This window comes from Hippocampus bargibanti, linkage group LG06 (genome assembly GCF_051943395.1).
Source record: "Hippocampus bargibanti isolate YZ-2025 linkage group LG06, ASM5194339v1, whole genome shotgun sequence".
In the NCBI taxonomy this organism is placed as follows: Eukaryota; Metazoa; Chordata; class Actinopteri; order Syngnathiformes; family Syngnathidae; genus Hippocampus; species Hippocampus bargibanti.
Window position 1 is genome coordinate 22206406 of NC_142739.1, and position 19091 is coordinate 22225496.

Sequence of the window (19091 nt, forward strand, 5' to 3'; positions counted from 1 at the left end):
TTTGCAGTACAGTGATCAGAAATATTTGTCGGATTCCTGCTTGAGATTTGCAAACCAAAGCATATTCAGAAACAGTAAAAATCAATTAAAGGACAACCGACACCATTTTTTTTGTTTCCTAACTGACATCAGAACAACGTTTTGTAGCATCTAAAATACCCAAAAGACGCAGGCTAATATTTTTAGTCAAATGCCAAGCACCAATAAAAATGAGTTAAAGTGGCCCAAAACTACTTCAAAATGACCCTCGGAAATGGCGAGTTTCAGAAGGTCCCGGCCCCTTGTTCGTGACGTCACGCCAGGACGTCTTGCCTTGCTCTAGAATCAAAACAATGGCTTCAGATTCGGAGAAGATGCTTTCTTGTTACTCATCCAGTTATGAATATGATTCAAATACAGTAAAGTCTCGTTATATCGATATTCAAGGGAGTCCGAAAAAATATCGATATAACCGGGACTATCGATATATCCGACCCTGTTTGCATGTAATTTTCTCCATGCGTGCATAGAAATAGTATCGATATAACCGGGACTATCGATATATCCGATATCGATATAACGAGACTTTACTGTAGTTCTGAAGAGAAAGGCATCTGGACTCCAATGTAGCGTCCCGGAAAATGCACAAGATGGCGCCCAAGCTCTGTTGGAAATGGGCTGATATGTCTGCTGGGAATTTGTGTCAACTAGTATCAAATAGTAGTCTTGGGGCAACACACGATTCACCATCGCATTATTTATGTGCTTTCCTTCTAATTTCGCCATCAACACGGATCAACACAAAGTTTTCGGACCAACCAAAGTACCCAAAATGCATCGTGTGTCGCTTTCTCGGTCAGGGGTGTTCCAGACGTGACGTCACATCAGGCATCGTCATCAACTCGAAAACAAGACTTCCTAAATATTCAGCGTGAGTCTTAAAACGTAAAATATACGTAGCTCTATTCCGTGGAATCTTTGTAAAATACGCTCAGTCGAAGTGATTTTACAAATTATGGACACAACTTGTCCGAGGCGTCGGTTGTCCTTTAAATCAATTGTTTTGGGACCAATGCCGTCCCTCATCCTCACTGAGAACCACCATACTCTGGGATTTGTAGTTGTTGTTTATGTATAAATTTTCATTCGTTTGCATTCTTATCATCCCCAGAATTTATACCGGAGGAAGCCCGGCTTGACGCTAAGCTGCGCTCGACTTCCCAAGAACATGGACAAGAATCGCTATAGGGACATTTTACCTTGTAAGTGCTTCTTTCCATTCCTTTTATGCTTCCTCCCAATCCACCTTACATTACAACCCCCTGATATAGCAGCAGGCACGTTTTTATTTGGTGAGGTGTGTGAATATCCCCACTCTTCATGCAGATGATGTAACCAGAGTCACCCTCCAGGGCCAGGAGGACTACATCAATGCCAGCCATATCACGGTGCTCATACAATTGATGCATTTATAGCTCTCGAATGGATGAATGGACAATAAATGTGTGTTTGTCTCTTTTTTATTTTTTTAGGTGGCACCTCCAGTGTCTGGGGAGTGTTTACGTTACGTTGCAGCTCAGGGTCCACTGCCGCAGACCTGCACTCACTTTTGGCAGAGTGTTTGGGAGCAGCAGTCACACACCATTATCATGCTTACTACTCTCACAGAGCGAGGAAGGGTATGCATGCGACTCCCTTTGCCTCCGCATTTCAATGCTGAGGATGAAAAGTATTTTCTCGGAAATGATAATGAGGAAACAGCCATGGAAATGCCGGTCATTCAAACATGTTGTGTTTAGGGGTTTTTATGAGAAACGAAATGCCTGTTTGGATTATTAACTCATTCACTGCCAGACGATGTGCAAAAATTTGTTCACTCCAGTGCCAGGGTTTTTGTCATTTTCACTCAAATTGCAGGACCCACACAATATTGAGTTTTAGGACTACAGAAACATTCAATACAGCATTAGAAACCTCTTATTTCATCAGAAAAAAACGTTAATTCCTAAATGATATGGGTCTGGAGTTATCTGAGCTTGAAATGCGGGCGGCTGTACAAAATACAATATAATACATACATATTGATTTATATAGCACTTTAACAACAGTTGAAGCTGTCACAAAGCGCTAACATGGACAAAAGGCAAATGCTGCCCGTTTGTGGAAGGGAAAAATATTGCCAGAGGTCTGACAGCGCTTCATTGGCATCCCCACTAGAAAAATCAAAACCCGAAAAAATTGAAAAGGGGCAGCATTTGCCTCTGCCTCCGCCCTCACTTCCACTGCATGTAACTCTAGAATGAAATAAGCTTGACATGAACTTTTTTTTCTGATGCAAGAAGATAGTCTAAGGTTTCTTACGCTGCATTGAATGTTTATGTAGTCATAAAAGTCAATACAGGTAACATCCCACTTACGGCCGAGTTCCGTTCTGACCAAAGTCAAGTCGTAAGTCGAAATCCATTCAAAATGTTGAATAGAGACTCGGAGGCTAAATGACTCGCAAACTCCCCTCTCTCTGGTGCCATCACACGGTCGATTGCTGTGTGAGAGTGACATGCTGGCTGGCTGGCCAAATTGGTCGTACACGTTGCCGGCCTGCTCGCGCGTTGCGGTGCCAGGCATGGAATTAAAATTTTAAAAATAGGGTCTGGAGGTCGTAAGTACGGGTGGTCGTGAGTCAAGCTGGTTGTAAGTCGGATGTTACCTGTATTCTGTTGGTCCTGCAATTTTACTGAAAATCACAAAAACCCTGGCACTGGAGTGGACATAATTTTGCACATCGTCTGGTAGTGAATTAGTTACATTTTTGTCTTCTATTATGGTGATCATGCAGTTATAAAAAGCAGAAATGGCTTATATTATTGACTCGCTGCCTCGCTTGTTCGTACGACAGTAATTTGCTTTCTGTTGGGTAGATTTCCAAAAGTGGTCTTGGATAAATGTAGCGCACTTTTTCATGCTGTGACTGTTGCTTGGTAACTTGAAATGCTCATTAATTGTTCGTTTTTCTGATCATCGTGAAGTACCTTGACATTTTCCATTGTGAAGATGTACGTGCAGCGACATTACAATCACTTCACATCCTACTGCTCATGAATTCCCAATTCCTCTCAAGTCTTTAAACATACAGTAGACCAGTTTGAGCATGTAAAAAAACAAAACAAACACCTATATCTGATTCAAACTCATCCAAGTCACCACTTGCTGTGATGAATTTACAGACCAAATGTCACCAGTACTGGCCGCATCCACCCGAAGTGAAGGATTACGGACACATGCGAGTCAAGTGTCACTCGGAGGAGTGCAACCTGGCCTATGTGACACGGAAATTCACCCTCACACACACTCAGGTACACTTGTAGAAGATTGCTTTTCTTATTTCAAAATGAACCTGTTGTTTTTTTTTGTTGTTCTCCACTTTGTCACCCAAGTGTTGTGTTTTTCAGCTCTACCACCATTTTCTGCGCTTTTTCTACTTTTTCTGACTGCTAAGCATTAGGCATACCTGCCAACTACTCAGGTTTTGCCGTAAAAACTACGGTTTTCATTATCCCATTCCGGGTTATGGGTTAATAATGAAAATTACGGTTTCCAATGAAAACAATAAATCAAAAATTGTCATAATTGTAAATACTCTACTCAACGTTAATTCAAAACACGAGAACAGGCGATCAGCGCAGTGCTAGCTGTTAGCTTCATTTAGATGAATTGTGCATGCGCGTGGTACGGGTCTTTCCTGGAATCTCTAGTGACAGCTCGTTATTACTGGAATCAAGAGCTGGCGTTGTTTTTATCATTGTCGTGTAATGACATCTGCCGGAGAAAAATTCACAAACAGTGTGAAAAGTAAAAGAAAACTACAATCGTTTCGTGAGGAATACTCCCAAGAATTTCCAGGAGTTAGACTTTGCTCAAGAAAAGGTGAAAATGACGCAAGTTTGAGTTTCATGCCTCTCAACCTTGGCTACTAGCTTCTCGTATGAATGATTACAATTCCCGTATAAAAGTTGTTGTACGCCGTACATTATTTCAAATGATAAAAAATCACTAACAAGCGGAAATGCAGACAGCTTCCTACGCATGCGCAGTAACCTGGACCGCAGCGTATTACTCATCTTTTCTGGTTTCAGAAGTTGGCAGGTATGCAAGTGTTGTGTTTTTCCATCTCTAACACCACTCATTTGCTGTTTTCTCTGTCTGCTAAGCATTATGATGCAAAATACTGGGCCATGACACTTGCTAAACTCAACATTCTTGCCATCTCCGCTTCCATTTTGTGGCGACATTGGGGAACCAAGCACGTAAAAGCTTTGAAGAACATTATCAACACCTTTCAGGAGTTGGTGAGCCAGCATGATCAAGGCCTTGTCATGTATATCATCAAATTTTATTTCTAACCTTGAATATGTTGCTCATTACATTTTTTTACATTTAATAATAATAATACATTACATACGCGCCTTTCAAAGCTCTCAAGGACACTTTACAGTCACAGACACGCATAGGTACTATAATAAATAAAATACAATCACAAATAGAATGCAATAAATAAAAAATAATTATAAATAGAAACAAGAGAGTGAGCTACACAGTGCAATTTTAAATGGGTGGGTTTTCACCCATTGCACAGCTCCTTGCCTAACCCCCTGCTTTGTCCTCTCCCTTCATATCTTCACTCCTTCGAGCCAGTTGCTGCAGGTTTCTTCATCACAAAACAGCTATGTTCTTCACAAAATGTTACCATGGTTACATGTTCAGGGATGGGTGAATTTCTTACCCAGAGGAAAGTTGTGCGCTACTTTGGGTACTACATAGGTTGCTAATGTATCGCCAAAAAACGGAGGCACTGCTGGGAGAGGTTTCTCTAATATTGTCAGAGATGTTCGGTCGGACACTGTGAACAAAGGCTTGAACACAGGAAGATTGCCTCTTACTGCCGGCAGGGGACGCAGCCATTCATGACTGACGCCCAACATCTGCAGCCCTCTGCCAACCTATTTATTGCGAGTACATGCAAATTTAAGTGACACATGATTGAATCATAGTCTTCTTAATTTGAATATCACATCCCTGGATATCCCAAGCACCAACAACTATAAAACAGCAGAACATAGACATTTTAATTGGTTGTCCTTTCCATGAACCGATTTGTAAACTGGCTCATGACCTTTTCCTGTGAAGGAGTTTACCAAGTCGTAAATTAGTCCAAAGCCAGATCTCCTACATGAAGATGACAGTTTGACAGACTGTGTCTGTTCACTTCTATTCTGTCTATTCTCTACCACATGTTCAGGGGTGGATACATTTCTTACCCAAAGGAAAGTTGTGTGCAACTTTGGGTACTACACGGGTTGCTAATGTATACCCAACAGCCCATCGGGGGTTAAAAAACAAAGGAGGTACTGCTGGGCTAGGTTTTCATAATATAAATCTGAAACAGGCTTAATAGAAGTCATAATATCACAGCATCAGAATGATATTTATGTAATCCATCAGGGGACATGTGCAGGATGTGACTCACGTTAAATGAAACACCAAAAGGCCATGGTGCATTTTGCATTAATGCTTGAAAAGAGGAGAGGGAGGGGTGTTTTACCTTGAATGGCAAGCACAGATAAATCATACGCAATGGATATCGAACACTGACTTTCATTGTTGCCTGAGAAGATTTAAAAGAGATGACACGGCGATGGTTTGCTGCTACACGTGTCACGGTCGCGCCATATGTCCGATCTCCATGGGAAATTATTAGCAGCCAAAATATGCTCATTTCCGTGTAAGGCGGACTGATGTATACACAGGTAGTAAATAGCGAGCAACGTCCAAGTAGACGCATGAACGGTTGGGTTTACATGGTGCGCACTCTTCCTCGTCATAAAATCAGACTGGATTGTCCACATGAACTTCCCATGAGACCCATACAAAGCTCAAGGATGCATGATGTATGAACGTGCTTACATGCATGCACAAATACTATTGCGTTGGCCCATCTGTTACTCTGGCGGTGCTAGTTAATCCCTGCGTGAAGTCACAGGCCGTACGCCTGTTTGGATTAAAAAAAAAAAAAAAAAAAAAACACTCAACTCAGCTCTTCTGTGTTCCCCTCCACCTGTTTATTTGTATCGTCACCACGCGTTTTATCATCTTACCTCAGGGTCACATGTGCTGACAACACCCTGTTTGTTTGTTTGTTTGTTTGTTCTTACATGCCGCACTAAGTCATTGTGGTAAGACTTCCAGTTTAGTTGGTATATTAAGTCACAAAAATGTTTCATTGTTAACATCGGGTGTGGTGTTGGATTAGTCTCGCAGTGGAGAAATTTACATTTCACAGCAGAAAGGTGATGAAAATAAGAGGAAAGGAAGAAGTAGGAAAATAAAATGTATATTCGTGTCACAATGGAGAAATTCCCAACTCATAGAAGCAAAGCAAGAAAGGAAGTAGAAGAACAAAACATAGGAGCTGGTGTAACATGAAGTCAAAATAAAAAAAGATATAGTTTTTTTTCCTGGCCTGAGATATGATTTTTGTTTTTTATAGATTCAAACCTATTCATACCTCTAATTCTAAACTCAAAGTTGTTGTGAAAAATTTTTTGTAATCATTCAAACACACTTTTTAATAATGTTTTAATAACCTGAAAAGCATGACTAGATTAGATTAGCCTTTATTAGTCTTGCAGTGGAGAAATTTACATTTGACAGCAGAAAAGTGATGAAAATAAGAGGAAAGGAAAGGAAGAAGTGGAAAAACAAAATACAGGAGCTGCTGTAAAGGCAGCCACTCTGTGGTGCCATCTTGAAGTCAATTCAACAAAAAATAATAATAATGTGACATAACACAAAAGACACAGAGTCTTAAGCACGTTCTGCACCATCTTTGTTATATGAAGGAGTTTAGATGAAAGATGAGAGGCTCAAAGCATCCTTTTCACCAGTGGATCAGGGACGTCACGCTGAAACGTGCACATCTGCTACAAGTTAAATGTTGAAAACAAACAAGAAGCAGTAGCATCCATTGCCGAAAAGAGATCTCCTATCCCACGTAAATCCGCTTCAATTCCAAGCCGCGACAGTTCCACATACCCATCAACGCTCCTTTCTTCTCATCGCAGGCTCCTCAAAGCGGGGCTGTGTGTCCATTACAGGTACAAAAAAGCACAATGTCCAGCGATGACAGTCAAATGGCACTGACATTCTTCCCAAATCAAAAACAGTGTTGGCATATGGCTCAGCAGAGTCTTCGTCTTGATAAATATCGTGGCCAAAAATGCTGAAAAACAATCCGTTCCATACAATGCACAATAACTCTGTGACAAAAAAAAAAACACACACAAAAACAACCAAAAATGTAATCAGAGGTACAGTATTCACATTTTAATCCAATGTGGGAACAGATATGTTCTACTGCTTTCAGTCTCGCTCATGATCTTCTTTTGATGTATGTACTCAGCGGGGTGAAGAGCGTGCGGTCACACACCTGCAATACGTGGCGTGGCCTGACCACGGTGTACCTGATGACCCTTCCGACTTCCTGCTGTTCATCAGCTCAGCCAGGGAGAGGAGACGAGCCGAAGAGCCACTCGTGGTGCACTGCAGGTAACACCCGCCTCCTTAAAGGACAACCGACATCAGTTTTTTGTTTCGTAACTGACATCAGAAAAATGCTTTATAGCATCTAAAATACCCAAAACACGGAGTATGATAGTTTTATTCAAATGCAAAACACCAATAAAAATGACTTAAAGTGTCCAAAATCTGCTAAAAATTGAGCTGCGAATTGCGCATTTTCAGAAAGTCCCGCCCCCAATTCGTGACATCACGCCAAGACATCTTGCATTGCTGGAGAATCAAAACAATGGCTTCAGATTCGGAGAATATGCTGTCTTGTTACACATCCAGTTATGAATATGATTCAAATAGTTCTGAAGAGGAAAGCATACATGTTTGCAATCGATTAAATAATTTATTCCGTGCTATTTTGAGGCAACATTGGGGGGAAATGTATCACCCAAAAAGAGGTAGAAAATGGCGTCCAAGCTCCTGTGAGGAATGAATCAGCCCGTTTCCACAGGCTGATAAATTCCTTCCATGGGGCTTGGTCGCCCTCTTCTGGCGGCTTTTTGGTGCAACACGAGGTTTGCAGACCAAACAAGTACAGCAAAATACATTGACGTGATGGAAGGACTGCTACAATGTGTCTTTTTTTTTCGGTCAGGGGTGTTCCTTCAGTGACGTCACGTACGGACTCGTCACCAACTCAAAAACAAGACTTCATGAATATTCAGCGCGAGTCTTAAAACGTAAAATATAGCTAGATGTGGTGGAATCTTTGTAAAATACGCTCAGTAGAAGTAATTTGAAGCCATTTTACAAATTATGGCCACAACTTGTCTGGAGACGTCGGTTGTCCTTTAATTCCAATTGAAGACACACCCCCACCACTGTGCACCCAGCGCTATTCGCTCCAAGCAGAATATTTTTCTTTCAGCGCCGGGATTGGACGGACAGGTGTTCTGATCACCATGGAGACGGCTCTGACGCTGTTAGATAAGGGGTTACCGGTGTTCCCGCTGGACATTGTCAAAACACTGAGAGATCAGCGAGCCATGATGATTCAGACCACGGTACTCTGGACCAAACATAATTGTTTCCAGGAACATTTGTCCAAATGTCGCGGGAAATAAGAGAGAATATGTTTCACGGTCAAAACCAGCGTCCTTATCAATCCTTTCGAGGGTGGATGTGTGCGAAAAAAACCTCAGGTGCTTTATACAAATATATTTATCGCTTTTTTTTGTGCCGCATAAAATTTATTATTTGGATAATAATAATAATCCATTTCATTTCGAAGCGCCTTTCAAAACTCTCAAGGTCACTTTACAGTCACAAAATGGTGGCTTTCAAATAACTAATATCTATAATGTGTATTCATTCATTCATTCATTCATTCATTCATTCATTCATTGGATCAATGCAATTTTTCAATTCTGCAAATTTACAAATACAATTTTCAATTCTGCAAATTTACATTTTTCATAAAATATATTTTTTCCCCCGGCACTAAACAAAAAAGTCCTGAATGAGATTTATTTATTTATTTATTTATTTATTTATTTATTTATTTGTTTATTGTGGTACATAAAATGTATTATTTTTTTAACATGGTGGCTTTTAAATAACTAATATCTATAAGCCCTTGATCAATACAAATTTTCTTTCCCAGGACTTAAGTTAGAATAATTAAAAAAAAAGGTGAACACGCTTACAAATGCCGCCTGCTATTTATTTATTTATTCATTTATTTATTTATTTATTTATTTATTTATTTATTTATTTATTTATTTATTCATTCATTTATTTATTGTGGCACATACAATTTATTATTTCTTTAACATGGTGGCTTACAAATAAACAATATCTATAAGCCTTGGATCAATACAATATTTCAGTTCTGCAAATTTACAAAAAAAATTTCCCAGCACTTAACTTAGAATAATTTTTCAAAACCAAAAAAAGAATGGTCCTGAATGAGATACCCGCTTATGAATGTTCCCATTTATGTATTTTTTTTATTTATTATTTATTTATCATTGCACATAAAATGTATCTTTTTTAACCAGGTGGCTTTTAAATCATTAATAACCATAAGACATGATCAACATTTTTCCCCGTTCTGCAAATTTATGAAACTTAAATGTTTTCAACAATATATTTTTTTTTTCCAGGATTTCAATTAGAATAATGTTTTCAAAAACATTTTGACAAAAATGGACCGAAATGAGATATACGCATTTGAATGCTGTCTGTTTTTTTTCTTTTTTTTGTGGCACATAAAATGTTTTTTTTAACATGGTGGCTTAGAAATAATTAATAACTATAAGCAGTGTCTGAAACTCATGACAAAAAGTTAGCGAACACCACTGCCTGGCCATAAAGTTGCCTGCCCGATTTTTCACAACTTGAGAAACAATAAGACGACTAATCGCAAAAAAAAACATTGTTGCAAAGTATTACTTACTTATTACTTAATTATTTACAAAAGTTAAACATTTTTAACGGGATTTTTTCAGGGACTTAAATTAGAATCATTTTTCAAAAACAATGGAGCGAAAAGAGTCAAAGTCAGCTTTATTGTCAAATATGCTAGTATCAGTGTTTGAAATAATGTCTGCCCGGAGGCCCGGGGCGTACAACTTTTACGTTTCTAAACGTGTCGGCCCGGATGGCCGACAACTTCTTCATGGAAAAAAAAAGTTTTTTCCCCAAATCAAACGTTTGTTTTATTCAATCAAGCAAAAGCTACAAGCAAATTGCTAGAAAAACAAGTGGACTCCTCTTTCTAAGCGCCTTTCAAAACTTTCAAGTACACTTTACAGTCACGGTATAGTCCGAAGCATGAAACAGGCTTCTGATTGGCTGCCGTGCCGAGTTCGTTTGGCAATTTGCGTTGTGCACCATGACGAGAAACGACAACCGGAGCAAAATCTTCAGCAAGGGATATTTACCATAAATTAAGCAAGGGAGCATTTGTGGTAGGTACTTCCTTAATTAAAAAAAATATATATTTTTTTGCGATTAGTCGTCTTATTGTGTTTCAAGTTGTGAAAAATGGGGCAGGCAACTTTATGGCAACTTTTGAGAGTTGTCTGCCCTGTTGTCCGCTAACTTTTTGTCATGAGTTTCAAGACACTGCTAATATGCACGACATATAGCACAGATGAAATTACTGTCCTCTCAGACGCAGCGTGCAAGGCACTTATAATGACTTAACAAACATAATAAACACGAAAACGCACCAATTTGCCGGGAGGCAGAGGGGAGCCGCTGCGTGTTCACGCGCCGCCATCTTGGGATAAAAACAAAAATAACAGATAATATGCCAACACAAAGACACAGAGAGAGTCATTAATTCTTCAGGACTTTCCGTACCCTCTTTGTGATGACATGAAGCATGAGATACACTTCTATGACTATTGCCTGTCGTTTTTTTTTTTGGTCTCTCACTACTTATTTGATTTGTTGCAGTGTCAATTCCAGTTCGTGTGTGAGGCCATTCTGAGAGTCTACAAGGAGAAGCAAGGGGAATCTAAGAACCCATAGCCCAAATCAGAATCGGCACCAGGGGAAATTTAGCCTCATCACTTCCACTCGAGCGACTCCCACCGAGGGGCTGACAAGCACCACAAGAGATTAACCTCTGTTGTACCTGCGGGGCCGCTACATGGTCTGGATACGAATAATGTAGCATCCAAGCGCAGCTGGATGTCAGCTATGTAGCCAAGATCAAATAGGACACTTTGAGTCTCACACTCGTCTTGCCTTACGTTCTGCCCATAGCGTCAAACGAGCTTTGAGTGAGATACACAAAACGAATGAAAGCTGCTCAGGAATAAATTGGCGTCGTCTGCAGGATGACTGAGCGAAAAGGCAGATGAATTATTATAATATGTAGTTTATATGCGTGCCTTTTAGTAGGAGAGCCAAAGTATGTACTGACTGTATACTACAGAAGATACTGTGTGGGGTACTGTGGTGTTGCTACCACTTTTCACTTAAATTATTCTCACCATGAAATAAACACTGATTTATATGCCCTTTGTCTTCTTTTTTTAGGATAGTCGTTTTAAAATTGTAATCCACACCTCAAACTGAATTGAAAACCTGAGAAAAGCTAGCACTTAGCCTCTACATTTCTACTCTGCTAGATTGGCGTCAGCAGATTTTGATGGTCCTGTCTTGCGGGGAGTTGCACGCACTTTTACTATTGGATTGGATTGGATTAGCCTTTATTCGTCTCGCAGTGGATAAATTTACATTTGACAGCAGAAAAGTATTGAAAGGAAAGGAAGAAGTAGAAAAACAAAATACAGGACCCGCTGTGAAGGCAGCCACTGTCGCGGTGCCATCTTGAAGTCAAAACAACAACAACAAAAAAACTAAATAACAAATAATGTGACACAACACAAAAGACCCAGACAGTCATTCAATTGTAACCACTTTTCTGCATCCTCTTTGTTGTATGAAGCAGTTCTAGATGAAAGAGGAGAGGATCAAAGTGTCCTTTTCACCAGTGGATCACGGACATCATGGTGAAATGTGCACGTCTGCTACAAGCTAAAGCAAACACGAAGCTGTAGCATTCATTGACGAAAAGAGATTGTCACACATCTCCTGTCACACGGAAATCCGCTTCAATTCCAAGCTGCGACAGTATATATTGTCTCAATTGTGACCTCACAAACAATTTGCCACATAGTTATAAATAGTCCACTCATAATCAACTCTGATGACAGTCTTGCAGCTAAATTTTGGTCATCTCGATAATAACACAAAATTTAAAAAAATCTTCACTTTAAAGAAAAATACAATTTGGAAATCAGCATGTTAGTTTTACCTCTGCAATGAAATTAAATAAATCAATATAATTATACAATAAATGTAAAATTGAAGGGTTGCATCATGGTCTTCTACGACAATGACTCTGGCAGTGACTATTTGAGTTATTCCAGGTTGAGTGGACGCTGGCGCATGTGGCTGCCGCTGCTCACCCATAGAAAAACTAATCCCGTGACTGTAAAGTGACCTTGAGAGTTTTGAAAGGTGCTTATAAATGAAATGTATTATTATTATTATTCATCTCCTTATACAGATAACATTCGACTTACGACTAGCTCGACTTACGACCACCCGTACTTACGACCACGACCTATAGAGCCTATTTTTAAAATTTAAATTCTACGCTTCGCACCGCAACGCGCAAGCAGGCCGGCAACGTGTACAACAATTTTGGCCAGCCAGCCAGCATCTCACTCTTGCACAGCAATTGACCGTGTGATGGCACCAGAGTTTGCGAGTCATTTAGCCTTTGATTCTCTATTCAACATTTTTAATGGATTTTGACCATTTCGACTTATGACCGGTTTGTCGCAACGGAACTCGGTCGTAAATCGGATGTTACCTGTAGATAAATTTTAGAAGGTACTATGATACAATGCAGATTTGAATTGTTCTTTGTGAAATGTATTTTCCAATGTGTTTAATGATTCACATAAAAGTTTTACACTTAAAATGTTTTATATGGGATAATCACTTAAAATCAGTCACTGGTTAGTTAGCAGGGAGTCTAAATATTTTGGAGAATTTTGACACCTTGTCGCCAACCTCCTCCGATTGACCTGCCTAGGTCAGGGTGCTCACACTTTTTCAACATGGGAGCTTCTTTTGAAAAACGTGAGAGAAGAGGATGCACAAAACCGGGTTAGATGTAGGACATTGATTCTCTGTGGCGACCCCTGAAGGGAAAATCCAAAAAAGTGAAGAAGAAGCTACTTTTGAAAAGACCAAGTCAAAATGATCTACCTATTATATTTATTGAGAAATATATTGAGGATTCTTGCAATTTATGTTGCTGGATCATCCCATATATTACACAACACAACATCATTATGTGCATTTTTTGCCATTACCTGTGTTCACTCTGATAACTGCCAGACGAGACAAACGCACTTTGAAAATGTCATCGTGAAAAAAAACCTCCTACTTTCATTCCATATGAAAGTGATATTATTTTTCTTCTTACTTTATCCAGCTACTCCACTCATTTTTATACCCTATCTTACTTTTAACAGGCAAACAACGAGTGAAAATTTACGATGTAACTAACGGCAAGCTTGTTAACTTTGCAACACTCAGGGGCATTGTTTGTAGTGATGTGTCGTTCGCGAACGAGCCGGTGCTTAGAGCCGAATCTCTGAAGTGAACGAAGAGAACCGGTTCCTAACAAAGAGCCGGAGCTTTTTTTGTCCTCTATTCCCCGCCCCAGTCTTCGGTTAAAGCCGCACGTGATTGGTCGATATCCGTGGTAGAGGAGGGAGGGGAAATTACAGACACACGCAGCAGTGAGGGGTAGGTGGGGGCGTGGGTTAGGGTAGACAGGTGGACAAATCTTATTACATTGTGCTGTTGTTATTATTTAAATATTATATATTTTACTAGTTCATATGATAGCATTATGAATATGAAAAGCAAATTAGTGACAGCTGATCATCAGACCAGAGTAACCACAGGGAAAGTGAAAGTTAGTGGATGCTCTCTGTGCACATATAAATCAATCCATATAAATAAAAATGCTTGTTATATTGTATTTTTTTTACATGAGTAATCCGTTTTTCACATAATTTTACATGATTTTGGTAGTTAATTAATTTAAGCACCAAAAAAATAAATACACAAACAAACAAACTGAGGAGCCATTTGGGAGCCAAAAGAGACGGATCTTTTTAGTGAGCCGAGTCAAAAGAACTGGCTCTCTGAAAGGAGCCGGAGTTCCCATACAAATAAAAATATTTGATATAGTGCATTTTTACATGAGTAATTCGTTTTTCACATAATTTTACATGATTTTTGGTAGTTAATTAATTTAATCCAAAAACAAACAAACTCAGGAGCCATTCGTTGGTCAAAAGAGCCCGATCTTTTTCGTGAGCTGAGCCAAAAGAACCGGCTCTCTGAAAAGAGCCGCAATTCCCATCACTAATTGTTTAAGCACGCACAGTGTACCTAATAATGAGATGGATGAGAAGGTTTCTTCAGCCGTCATCTGTAAAAATGTGAAGGTTTCGGACGTTTCGCCTCCTATCCAAGAGGCTTCGTCGTTCATAACAATGTCACATCACCTTGTCTTGCGATCGACCAATAGTACCTTGGAGATGGATTGGTCGACAGCGATTCGACGTATTGAGCACCCCTGCGCCAGGTGGATATATGTCCGCTATATGGCGCTGTTCTATCTGCGCGCGCACACACATGCGCGTGCACGCAGGTCGCAGAAGTTTGAGGTGTTTCTACGCATGCGCAGCAAAAGCCGTTTGTCCGGTTTCGCTGGTTTGACTTTTACCAGTCAGCAGAGCCGAGTTTGCGGTTCTCATGCGGAGCTTTTGAAGCTCGTCGATCCGCAGGGGGTGCTCCCATGCCGGCCAGATGCGCCAGACTTTCCTCCCCCTACCTGGAGCCTGTGACTAAGGGGTTACCACTGCAGAGAGTCGCGGCAGGATTTTCCCCCTCAGTGTGTCGGTGGGTAAACATCAAGGAAGCAAGCGGCAGGTGCACCCGGGAGAGGACGGGGCAAGTCTTGAGGAGGGAGGCCCCCGCGGAGAGGAAATCAACTGGTTGGCTTCTTCCATTAGCATGCGTCTCGAGTCTCCTCGTCCTGCCTGAGTCGCCGTGTCTCCTTCTGCGCCTGCCGCCCGAGTGACTCTTCGGCACGGGGGGAGGACGCGGAGCCGACGGGACCCACACCCTCCCTACCCCGACCCACTACCGCCGTGGGACTACGTCCTAACGCGGAAGGGAGAATGATGGGGTTTTTGCGCCGGACGTTCAGCCGCCGCTCGAGAAGCCGCCTCCAGGCGAGGGATAGGGATGAGCGGGATGGTACGGCCGGAGGAGGGAACCCACTGCTTATGGCTCACCAGCAGCAGGTCGTCCATGCGCCCGCCGTGGTCACAGGGGGAGTGGCTGTACACATCCCCGCTGCTGGGACCGCCAGGACTGCCATCACCTGCCGGGTTCTCCTGTTGGACGGCTCGGATGTCAGCGTGGATTTGCCCGTGAGTGGCTCGGTGGAGCGTTCTGTTTAACTCTGGCGTACGAGTGAGAATATTTTTTTCTGTATTGCTACTCGCGTCTTTTACTTTTAAATCACTTTTCGAAGCCATGGATGGATAAATATATAAATATTTCTTTTAAATAACTTTGCACTTTATGTATGGGCAGTTCCGTCTGACAGTGTTTGGCATATTTGCCTTACAGTTCCGAGGTCTCAGGTTCGAATCTCTTCTTCCGCCCTTCATGTATGGCTGTTGTGTGTTTTTCTGGCTTCTTCACATACTCCCAAAATGTATGTTTGATTCTTTCAGGACTGTGTGAATGATTGTCTCAGATCCCATCTCAAAACCCACCTATTTAAAATCGAATTTTCTGTGTAGCTCTTTTTCTTGTTTCTATTTATAAGTGTAGTTTATTTATTGTATTCTATTTGTGATTGTATTTTATTTATTATCGTACCTATGCTTGTCTGTGACTGTAAAGTGTCCTTGAGAGCTTTGAAAGGCGCTTAAAAAGAAATTAACCCCCCCCCCCCCCCCCCATTGGCCAGTAATCAACCTCTAACCCCAATCATTACTCATCATCTCTCAATTTCTTATCTGTTAATCCATACAACGGATGTCTTTGGTACACTTTTTACATCATATTTTTTTAAATTGTTTAGCACAAAAATGTTCCTCAACACTGACTTACATCTATTACTAGAATTCCGGCCATCCTTTTATTATTGGACTATATTTGACAATAGCACTTATCACTCTTATTTCGACCGCATGAAAAATGTCAAAAACGAAAGTAAGATAACACTATTTCGTTGACCTATTAATCACCACTGGTGGCAGGCACCTAAAACCACAGCATTGGCTTCATATTTAACCCACTCGTGTAGGTACAAGACCATAATCACAGATCGTGCTAGACTGAAAACAAAGATTGTTCAAAACAGGATGAACTTAGTACAACGAATGTTATATTTGCCATTAAGGTGGCTGGTGGTTAGATTTGTGAAACCACATACAGTACATATATAACCACTTGGAGTGTATGCCAAAACAACAACAACAAATTACAAATGGTTTGGCTCACGTATTAGCCTTTGAGCCAAATGTTATATATATATTTTTAAGAAAACCAAGGATGTAGACATGTCTGATCAACAGCTTATTTGCATTTGTTCCTGCTTTGTCTCTATTTTAATGTCACTGGAAGTTGGCTTTGTACTGTGTGACTTTTTCTTCTAAGGAAATACCGTATTTTCCGTTGTCTCAGGCGCATCCCCATTGAATGGTGTATTTTCAAACCTTTTCCATGTATAAGGTGTACGGAACTATAAGGTGCACTTTCAATGATTGAAAGTCCTCCAAATATAATGTATAAATATATACCCCGTATAAGTTTTCCAAATATAAGGCACACCAATATTTTAATGCGCTACAGTAGAGGCTGGGGTTACGCACTACTTCTGTCGTGGCTCAATATGACTTCACTTATAAGGCGCACCTGCGTATAAGGCGCAGGGTCATCCTTTGAAGGAAATTAAGGCTTTTGGGTGTGCCTTATAAACCGCAAAATATGATACTTACTGACGGCAACATGAATGGAAGGAAGAGTTATTTATGACACCACAAGATGGCTGCTATTTCCTTATTGCCAAGCGCTCAAATGAGGAGGAAAAAGGCACGGCTTTGTTTGAATTTAGGCAAATTCTGCCAAACAACCAGAATGTAGCCAACTAGCTTACCCCCTATGCTTTATCTTTGTCACCATCTCCCCCTCGACTCTGAATTTCCATTATCCTTCCATCTTGTGCCATATTAATCTTTTTTTTTACCCGCCCTCTTGCTCATCGCCACTTTCTCTCCTCCTCCGTCCATCCCTTCTCCATCCTTCCTCTATTCCCAGACTCCCTAATCTGATTTGGTGTCACAAGTGTGTGTGTGTGGGTGAGCGAGTGTGTGGGTATGCGTGCGTAAGTGCCTTTTGGTAAGACAGTTTCATTTTTGAAGGTTATTTGCGCGTCAGCTCACACCGCTTTGCCCGCTTTTGCATGTGTCCAGCGGGGACTGTAACATGTAGGTTCCAACAAATAACATAAAATGACACATGGCTCATCAGAGCGGCGACTTAGTCACAGATGTGTTGCAACAAGTTTGCTCATGTCCTTGTGCTTCCCTGAAGGCTGCGACACAGGTGTGCCCAGTCCAAAAAACCTCATTAGACGTTTACCATTTGGGAGTTTTACATGCAAGCCAAAATTTGTCCCCCTTGTGCAACTTCAACAGGATCCAGGCCATGACTTCAAATATACTTTGCAGAATGAACAAGGGTACTTCAGCTGTTTTTTTTAACCCCTCCCTCCTGTCATGTTCCCAATCCTTTAATACTCTGATTTTCTCACACACCCACCACAAAGTTTGGATTGGTTATCAGGATCCAAAGTACAAGGCTGTCATCTTTTTACACACAAACACACCCACTTGGTCTAAGTTGAAGTAGCAAACTGACAATGAGATCAAGGTGTAGTTTCAGATTTTTTTTTCAAGACAACAAGTCTAAAATTCTTCCTTTAGGTCAAATTCGGAATAGCACTACAGTGATACCTCGGTTTACGAACCCCTTGACTTACGAACGTTTCGTTTTACGAACGTTAAATTTATGATAATTTTACCTTGTCATACGAACTATTTATCGGGATACACACGGAGCTGCCACAATGAGTGATGTGTCGTTCGCGAACGAGCCCGTTCTCCTAACAACAAAATGGCAGCCGGCATGTTTTGGTCCTCTATTCCCCGCCCCAATTGTCGGATTGGGGCGTGATTGGTCAAGAAAGCAGCAGTTGGCGGCGGGGGGGTTAAACATTTAAAGAGACAGGTAGACGACAGAGAGAAAGTGACAAAATGGATAGAAAACAGTGAAATTTGGACTCGTTTCAACTTTGATAGTTCAAAGGCAGAGTATAGACTGCAAGGTTAAAATATGCCATCAATCAGGCTCCACAAGTATCCCGCAAAAGCCATCTGTACACTTGATGCAAAAAACTATTAACCCAGCTAAACAGAACACAATTGATGAGGACAACGTAAAATTATCGCAGAGAAAGCACCTACAAGGGATCATTCCCCAAGATGGTGAAAGAAGAAGGCTACGTTCCTCATTAAGTGTTTAATGCTGAGGAAACCGGCCACTCCATTCCATCAAGCCATCAACGACCAATAAAACGACTTTATTATACAGTGCAGTTTATTTCTTTAATCATAATACCATAGCACATTTATTATACATAAAATAAGGTATATTTTGTGTAGTTTTAAGGCTTAAAAAATTAGAATGTAGAAAATTATGTTTTATGGTGACCCGGGAACGGATTATTCTCATTTTAATGGTTTCATATAGGAAATTAATTTTTGGGATACATACTTTTTGCCTTATACACTCTGGGAACCAATTAAGTTCGTAAACCAAGGTATCACACTATTCTGAATTTGACCTAAATCCAA

At 40.6% G+C, this 19091-nt stretch overlaps 2 protein-coding genes across 6 annotated transcripts in view; both read left to right on the plus strand.

Annotated features, from left to right (window-relative positions):
* Nucleotides 1-11575, plus strand: part of ptpn3 (protein tyrosine phosphatase non-receptor type 3) — a 30298-nt gene extending 18723 nt beyond the window's left edge. For 2 of the 3 annotated variants that reach the window (XM_088998759.1, XM_088998760.1), the window contains exons 20-26: nucleotides 1151-1241; nucleotides 1366-1427; nucleotides 1512-1658; nucleotides 3204-3332; nucleotides 7436-7581; nucleotides 8474-8609; nucleotides 11011-11575. In XM_088998759.1, the coding sequence (XP_088854885.1) occupies nucleotides 1151-1241; nucleotides 1366-1427; nucleotides 1512-1658; nucleotides 3204-3332; nucleotides 7436-7581; nucleotides 8474-8609; nucleotides 11011-11085 (786 nt within the window). In that variant the 3' untranslated portion in view covers nucleotides 11086-11575. The remainder of the gene's footprint in view (nucleotides 1-1150; nucleotides 1242-1365; nucleotides 1428-1511; nucleotides 1659-3203; nucleotides 3333-7435; nucleotides 7582-8473; nucleotides 8610-11010) is intronic. The other variant, XM_088998761.1, reaches the window with a different exon arrangement.
* Nucleotides 11576-14519: 2944 nt separating this feature from the next.
* epb41l4b (erythrocyte membrane protein band 4.1 like 4B) overlaps nucleotides 14520-19091 on the plus strand; it is a 32598-nt gene continuing 28026 nt past the window's right edge. The window contains exon 1 of one of the 3 annotated variants that reach the window (XM_088998746.1): nucleotides 14520-15593. In XM_088998746.1, coding sequence (XP_088854872.1) covers nucleotides 15339-15593 — 255 coding nt within the window. In that variant the 5' untranslated portion in view covers nucleotides 14520-15338. The remainder of the gene's footprint in view (nucleotides 15594-19091) is intronic. The other 2 variants (XM_088998744.1, XM_088998745.1) reach the window with 2 other exon arrangements.